Raw genomic sequence first — 8,829 nt, forward strand, 5'->3', positions numbered from 1 at the left:
TTCTCATCCTATTTTATTGACGTAATTTGAATGACTGTGGAATACAGACAATTGTTGAAACAGCAGGGTGGTCTGAGGATCAAACCTTCTGTTTGTTTAGGCTTTAGGGGTCTGGACACAACCCTTAATCCTCCAGCAGACACACCTATGAGGGTCAGTATAAAGGCTAAGGACTCTGTAGACTCTGTCACCAAGCTGCAAAGCATTTCCAGCACACTAAGACGGTGTCACATCAGACTCTAAAGAGCCCCCAGACAGGCCGTGAAGATGAAGTTATTTTTCAGCCTCCTGCTACTGCTGGGTCTCTCCTGGGCCCAACCCATCCTGGAAGAAGACGGTGGATCAGAAGTCCAGATGGACGGCCACCAGATGGACATCAGCACCATGATTCTGTCCTCCAACAATGGCTCCAGTGAGATGCTGATGGAGGGAGACATGCTCATTCCCAGAACCAGAAACGCCATGAACTGTTGGTATGCTTATAACTGCCGGTGGAACAAAGACGCTAGAGGCTTGGTGACAATTCCCTACACGATGAGCAGCGAATTTCAAGCATGGGAGATAAAAAGGGTCCAATATGCCATGCAGTGGTTCGCCTACAACACCTGCATCCGCTTTGAGTTACGTCAGAACCAGCACGACTACATCAGCATTGAGAACAAAGACGGCTGCTTCTCTTCTCTGGGCAAAACCGGAGGCAAGCAGTTGCTGTCTCTCAACCGTACGGGCTGCATGTACCACGGCATCATCCAGCACGAGCTCATCCATGCCCTGGGTTTCCAGCACGAGCAGACCAGAAGCGACCGTGACCAGTACGTCCGTATCAACTGGGAAAACATCGACCCCGACACAGACCACAACTTCTACAGGCAGAACACTAACAACCTGGGCACCCCCTATGACTATTCCTCCATCATGCACTATGGTAGGACGGCCTTCTCTATCCATTATGGCAAAGACAGCATCACCCCCATCCCATACTCCAATGTGCAGATCGGCCAGAGACAGGGCATGTCCTATTTCGATATCATGAGGATTAATAGACTGTACAACTGCAACAATGGCGCCAACGCACCCTATCTACAGTAGTATGGGAACCACTGGTCCGCCACCTTGTAGCCTTCTGCGTTGATGTGGTCATTATGATTAATGCAGCCATTAAGACAAAAATGAACAAGTTCCTGTATGTAATGAATATATGGTTATTAATAAAGTAGTCTTAACAAAGTGTATTTGCCGGATCATTTAGTCTTTAATGTGTGTGTGTGTGTGTGTGTGTGTGTGTGTGTGTGTGTGTGTGTGTGTGTGTGTGTGTGTGTGTGTGTGTGTGTGTGTGTGTGTGCACACGCACGCGCGCATTGGAAATACTCCAGTAAAGTAAAAATACCTCAAAATTGGACCACTTTTCAACCTATCTAATTGGTCCTCACTAATGTACATGATAAAATAGCACATTAAACCATACAAATGTTAGAATGTTTCTGTGAACTACATGAACTATACAAGTTATAAGTCCTTCACACTACAACCTAAATAAGCAATCACAACAGCACATCTTAACCCCCCCTGCTATCCTGACATGGTCCTTACTTGGAGGGACAGAGAAGTTCCATTATAGATTGCAAGTCAACTTAAGTCACACTCCTGAAGATCTTCTGATTTTGTGCTTTTGTGATACTGTTCACATCAAGTGTGTGTTTAGTAATACAAATCCCAGAGTTCCATTCCAGTTCCATCACCCACACAAGCACGCACGCGCGCACACACGCACGCATGTGCACACACACACACACACACACACACACACACACACACACACACACACACACACACATACACACACACACACACACACACACACACACACACACACACACACACACACACACACACACACACACACACACACACATATCCTACCCATGCATTTCCTCCTTTCCATCACTCAGCTCTCTCCTTACTGGGTGTTGTGGGTAGTGCTGATGTAACTCTGAGGGAGCCCGGGATCGAACTCTGAACATTCGGCCTCTCTCCCAGCCACTCTACCCCTGACTCTGAGCCACTGTGTAGGAGACACAGAAAGTAGGAAAGCTTAGAGGGAGATGGTGTAGGAGAGACGACAGGGTGACAGTTTAGGAGAGACAGTCAGTATGAAAGTTGAGTGGGGAGACAATGTAGGAACAATACTGTAGCAAATTATTTCTTGTTTTTTAAGTGAGTAATAAGGTCGCAATAACATTCCATCAATAGCTTCTTCCTACATTGCATAATGCAGAGAGACCTGTCAAACCAAGACCTACAGTAAACACATCAGTGTCGGAGCATTTCCCCAAAATACCCCATTAACATATTGTGACATGCATAACATCGTTCCACAGCACCACAGCTTGCATGAAACGGATTTAAATTCCTGGTTTAGCAAAGTGTAGATGTATTTCATCCCACTCCCAATGCAATCATTCCTATTCTGCACTTGCCATGGTCTCCATTTGGTTTTAATAGGATTCGTTCATCAATGATCAAATCACTCCCTAAACGTTGATTATGACTGCCTTGACGACATGCTATCTCTCATGCAGCCAGGCATCTCTCACCCACAGCACTTATCACAGCAGTGCGCAGTCTCACTGATCGCCTTCGCCGTGCACTGCATGTGCACGAATGGGTAAAAAAAAAAATAGGCCTAGCCTACAAACGTATTCCATGGCGATGCAATGTGTCATGTAGCCTTGAGGTGCGTGTGTGCGTGCGTGGACATTACAGCCAGACAAGCCGTTGGGCTTGCAAGTTGCACGTGCGTCTGTGTGTGTGTGTATGAGAGGGGGGGGTGAGGCGAGCAGCAAGGCAAGCGGGGGAAATGTTTTTATTGACTTTTGAGTTTGAGTTTTTTCGTCATGTAACTATGGTTTCCAAGGTACTGCAGTTGTTCATGTCGCAAAAACGAGGGCGAGGCTTGATTTCATATGGCGTGCCAGATAGATTTCAGCCGTCACATTTATTAACGTCGGAACGAAATTAAGGAAGGATCAGCTGTCACTCAATTGATAAATGAGGGCCACTGTGTGTATGGGTGAGAACGTTTAAAAGGACTGTCAGTGTGTGTTGGTCATGCCGTTTATTTGGGGGATTACACAGGGAGTCTCAATGTCAAAACGCGTTTACACGCCTTGCCTTCCAACATTATTTAGTGTTTCAAACCCAGTATAGTGGTAGAATAATTGTGTTTTGGTACCGTGCCGTATACTGTAGTATTGGCACTAGCAGCAAGTAGAAATGATACTGTAGCCTAGTGACATGTAGCCTAGAAATATTTAGTCTATATGGAGTTGACCTATTACATTTTTAACAGCTGTATTCAGTGACTTACTAAAGTATTTAAAATTTCAATACTTTTACTTCTACTCCAGTACGTCTCAGACTCAGGGGGAAATTGTACTTTTACTACACTTATTTACTACACTTATTTGAAAAAAAACGTACTGCTATTTAACTAGTTATTTTGGTTATTATTTCACTTCTAGTGATTTTTACTAGTTGACTAATTGACTATGTAAAAAAAAAAAAATAGTTGTACATTTAAAAAATGTGTACATTGGTGATCTTGAGGCCTACAAAAACGGGGGGGGAAATTGAAAAAGATAGTACCAACAAGGTCGACTAGTGGATTTACTAGTCGACTAGTTGAGTCGGCTTAAAGCCCTACCCTGTATACGTACATTTCAGCCATTTTCAAAATAATATACATTTGAAAACTTGAAATGGGACATTCTGCACAATGAGTACTTTTGTTATATTGTGAAGCCAATACTTTTGTACTTTTACTCAAGTACATTTTGAATTCCGGAATATTTTGGAATATTGCCGTATTGATATTTTTACTTAAGAAAAAAATGTGAGTACCAGGGTTGAACCGGTTCAGTTCGAACTAGAACAACAAAAAATGAACCAAGGTTCCAAGAATCTAGAACGGAACCAGTTCCAGAGCCAAAGTCTTTTTGGTGGAACAGCTTGTAGGGCCTTTATGAGAAAGGTTGAATTGAATTGTGGTACAGTTGTGAAGAGAAGACAGTAGTACTGATAGTAGTGCTATATTCCACTGCCCAGTAGATGGTGCTAGTACATCTGTTTTCTCCCTGCACGCACACGCACACGCGCACCCTAAAGTCATAAAAGAACTGGATGGCACAGTATTCCATATTCATAGTGCAGAGTGTTGTCTTTTCATTATTCAGCACGCTACGCTAGACCTTTACGGGTCCATTTGGTTCCATTGAAAACTATCAGAGGAACATTAAGATTTAGGATTGTACTGCGTACATATGTATTAGCATCTCTATTTGCTCTATTTGTTTTGTCAGAAAGACGGGAGCGATTTTGTGAACAGAAAGGCACAGGCAGATGAGGAGCCAATGTTACGATCAGTACAACAATGCACATTATGTTATAACAAACACCATTCCGTGCTGCACTCTGTGATTCGTCTCCATTCTCCAACTCCAAACTGGCCAGCATCGGGCAGCGTGCATACAGTATGTCCTGTCATCGTAATAAAAATAACACTCTAATCCAGATTAACCTGCGTAATTACCCCGTCGAAACTCATTAATCTCCGTCCGATGGAGCGAAATAAATAACCGCTTCCCGTGGCTGTCGTCTCTCGGCCCCTAGCGGCCCCTGGGCCGTGAAATATGGGCACGGTCCCCAGGGGCCACTCCATCTCTCTTTATTGGCCTCATTGTTGTTGAAAAATTAGCAGCGCAGCGCGGCTATTAGGCTCGACTGTTATGGATGGGCTATTGTTGGTACTAATAGAGATGCACGTGCGTACACACACACACACACACGCATGCGCACACTCACACGCGCACGCACACACGCACACGCACACGCACACACTCACACACAGACTAAGACCGTCACAGAGACTGTTATAAACACACTGCTAAAATGCACACAAAATAGATACTAAGATACTTTTGCACATACAAACACATCTATTTACAAATAGAATCTCACACACATACTGTACAAACATATTTATACTGGTATAAGCTCGCTGTAACAGTAAATTCAGATAGAGTCGGGCTGGATGGATAGCTCCAGAAAGTTTGTGCAGCTGAAAGTGTCATGGCCTATTTATTTACTGTAATACAAAGCTAATCCAGTTCAAAAACAAATGGGAGCTCTGCGTACAAAGTCTCTTTTTGTAAAATCGCTCAACCAACTGTCACTGTAGGATACAGCAGATGGTGTAATGTATATGAGTGCAGATCCTATAGGTCAGGTATTCTCCAATGCTGTCTGTCTGTTTCCCAAACAGTGGGTCGGGACCCATTTGTGTGTCATGGACCAATTTGCATGGGTCACGACTAAAATGTTATTATTTTTTCCTACATAAAAAAACACAATATATTATCTATTTATAGTGAAAATAGCCGATCTACAAGCTTGCAATGCGGTGCAAAGCAACACGAATTGTGCGCTTGTAATCTTCTAATTTCAGTTCACCAGTTTGTATCCCACCGTCCCGGGCAAACATCTAATCTCTCTTTTGGGTTTCAACCTGAAATGTTTGTAATATGAGTGCAGATGGTATATATCATATAGGTGAGGTGTTCTCCAAAGCATAGGTTAAGGCTTTAATGTGTGTGCAAAGCAGATGCAGCCTGGCTTAGGTGTGACGCATGCAGCTTTTACATGCTGAAGATGGTTTGGTTGTGTGACATACAATGTGTGACACACAATCAATTGCTTTAGTCATAACATGTCTCAAAGAGACATGTTATGACTAAAGCAATTGATTCTTGTTAAGGAGACCAAAAAAGTGTTGTTGTACAACAAATAGAGAAATTGTGATATTATGAAAGGTATATGAAACATATCACATAGTTTACAGTACATTATCCAAAAGGAAATGCATGTATTTAATTCAGTCTGACCTGAAGCACAGATAAAATATTGGTACATTATATACTTATCTGGTCTTCCAGTGCAGCTTATCTTAAAATCATATCAGATAGGGTTTATTCTCGTTTATATCTATTTTTGTATGCTTGGATCACTAGCCGGAGATTGGATTACATGACGTGTGACAATTATGTGCATCAAACAAACCCAATGGATGTAACTAATAACAATATATCAAAAATACTTGTATTTGTTTTACCCTGGATAGAACATCATCAGTCATTCATTAAAACATCTAATTTCTACAAGGAGACACCTGGTCAGCAGATTTAAACAAAAGCACCAAACAAACAGTTTATGTTACAATCCACATAATCTCCCCACATCACCTTGTACTGTAATCAATCAAAGCCAAAGTGCCTCTCGGGAGCCAAACAGACCGCCACCACCAGGCTGTCTGGTTATCGTGTGCTTCTGGAGCTAGGCCTGTCAGATGGCTGCTTGAGTCCAGGATCCGTTTCAGCTCCGTGGGTAGAGCTGCTGATGTGAGCCCACCGTCTCCAGCCAAAATGTCGCTGTCAACAGCTGCTGCTGTTTGCCGCTGCTCAGATCACTGCCACAAACATGCGCTGGCTGACTTTCTAACTATCTGACTGACCGACCGAGTGGCCGGCTGGCTGGCAGAATGGCTGAGAAACTGGCTAACTGGCTGACAGCCACAGGGATGGCTGGCTAAGAGACTGGCTGAAAGTGCAGCAGGTGTTGAACAAGTAACTGTTGGTTTAAAATGCTAGCTCAGTGGTTGAATGGCACATATAGCTGGCTGGCTGGCTGGCTGACTGACCGGTCTGACAGGCACACAGGCTGAATTGCTGGGTACTTGCTGGCTACATGACCCGTGAGCTGGCCTGCTCTGAGCAGCCTTTCTTGCCAAAGTAGACATGCACACACCATCGCCCAGAGCACAGCTGTTTCTTATAACACGCGCAGGCCGCAGGGGCATGCACGCACGCACACCACACACACACACACACACACACACACACACACACACACACACACACACACACACACACACACACACACACACAAACACACATTCAGAATAGATGTCCCACACTTTGTTTTGAAGAATAATACATTTCACAAACAAAAGAGAGAAAGGTTTCATAAACGTTTGATGTCAGCTGCAGGCCAGCTAGTCTTGCGTTGCCAGACAAGTATTCCACAATCTCTAAATGCTACATAATCTGGAACTACACCTCCCGAACTCCGAGACAGGAAGCTGGCATCTCTGGCCCCTCACTTCACAGGGGTGTGATGTGTTGTGTAAAGCACTTAGAGCTCATTCTTTTGGATCACGTGATTTCTTTATATGTACAATTGTATTGTAGGTGTATTCTTCTCTGAAAGTTGTGAAGGGTGTTCAATAGCATTGATTATTTATATCTATATAGATAGAGAGATAGAGAGATAGAGATAGATTTATTTTACTATAACAGTATAATGTGCATGCGTGTGTGTTCGTGCGCATGCATATGGACAGGGAGAGGCTCTCAGGAATCAACTCAGTATTAAGGATGCATGCTGAATATTTATGTACACGACGATGTTGTCATAGGCAGCTAGCTATATAATTGTCACTTCATCAGATGAACACATAATGTCCTCAATGTTGTGTGAACAATTCTGTCAGTTGAAAATGCATGTTTTTTATCTGCCGTCAAGGTTTGTTCCCTCTACCATCTACAAGCGCTCTCTCTCTCTCTCTCTCTCTCGTTCACTCTTGCTTGCTCGCTATGCCTTGCTATCATCATGTCCTCTATTTCCCAATAAATCTTTCTATCTTTACCTTCTCCTCCTCCCTCCATCCTTTTGTCTCATTGTTTCCTCTCCTCTCCTCTCCTCTCCTCTCCTCTCCTCTCCTCTCCTCTCCTCTCCTCTCCTCTCCTCTCCTCTCCTCTCCTCTCCTCTCCTCTCCTCTCCTCTCCTCTCCTCTCCTCTCCTCTCCTCTCCGTTCTAACACAGATCTTGCATGCTGGTTATGTAATGGATGGACAGCTTGCAGTAATGTTTTAATGAGAGGCTATGTGGCAGACACCATGTCATTGCCTTTCAAGCACTATGAACTCTACACAAACTCCCAAGCACGCCTCACCACGGCTCTGTTGATTGACAGAGCCTGTATGATGCTAGTTGAAAGTTAGTGTGGAACCAGACCATATAGTAATTGCCTGATTTTGTGTATCTGTTCATTACGTATAAACTTTACTGTGACCGTGATGTCATGTTGTCTATACATCATCATCAGACATCATCATACTGTACTTAATTGCAACCACACTTTCAATTCCCCGCCATAATTGCACCTTTCTAGTTATTATTGCTCATGACTCTCCCCTAGATACTTGTACACAAAAGTTTAGTGTAATAATTAATGAAGGAAACACAGGGCCACACAGGTCCTAAATACAGTAGGAATCATCTAAGAAGTCAAGCCAGAGGTGTCTATAAAGTAGTTGAGTCATGTTTAGCATTTTGTGCACCCTCATGTGGAAAGAATATTTGTAAATAGAATGGCATAACGGTATGTGTGGACAGTGACATGCTGTAGTAAACAGAATAGATTAAATATTGTGTATATGTATTTCCCAATTGTCGGATGTGTGGATTCCATTGCATTTGTGTCTGGGATCTAAGGCCGGCTGCTTTCAGACTGATTCACAAATGCAGTTTACTATAAACTATACATTAAAAAAGTGTGAGGACAGTCAGCACACTTGTACAAATGTATTTATTTAAGTAATGATATAACATGAATTCAATGGATGCATTTGTGGATCGGAGACTAATATGATTTCATATGTTTTCCCTATCGCCTCATTGGTCCATTCGTACTGAATGATTATTGGTCCATTTGTA

At 43.1% G+C, this 8,829-nt stretch overlaps 1 protein-coding gene across 1 annotated transcript; it reads left to right on the plus strand.

Moving 5' to 3' along the window:
* Nucleotides 1-267: 267 nt before the first annotated feature.
* Nucleotides 268-1,089, plus strand: LOC308319473 (high choriolytic enzyme 1-like; the record flags this gene model as incomplete). The annotated part of the gene is made up of 1 exon (XM_080769571.1): nucleotides 268-1,089. The coding sequence occupies one exon, from the start codon at nucleotides 268-270 to the stop codon at nucleotides 1,087-1,089; it is 822 nt and encodes a 273-aa protein (XP_080625697.1).
* Nucleotides 1,090-8,829: the final 7,740 nt, after the last annotated feature.

The sequence above is a fragment of the Protomyctophum bolini genome (assembly GCF_963924005.1).
Source record: "Protomyctophum bolini genome assembly, chromosome: 1".
NCBI lineage: Eukaryota > Metazoa > Chordata > Actinopteri > Myctophiformes > Myctophidae > Protomyctophum > Protomyctophum bolini.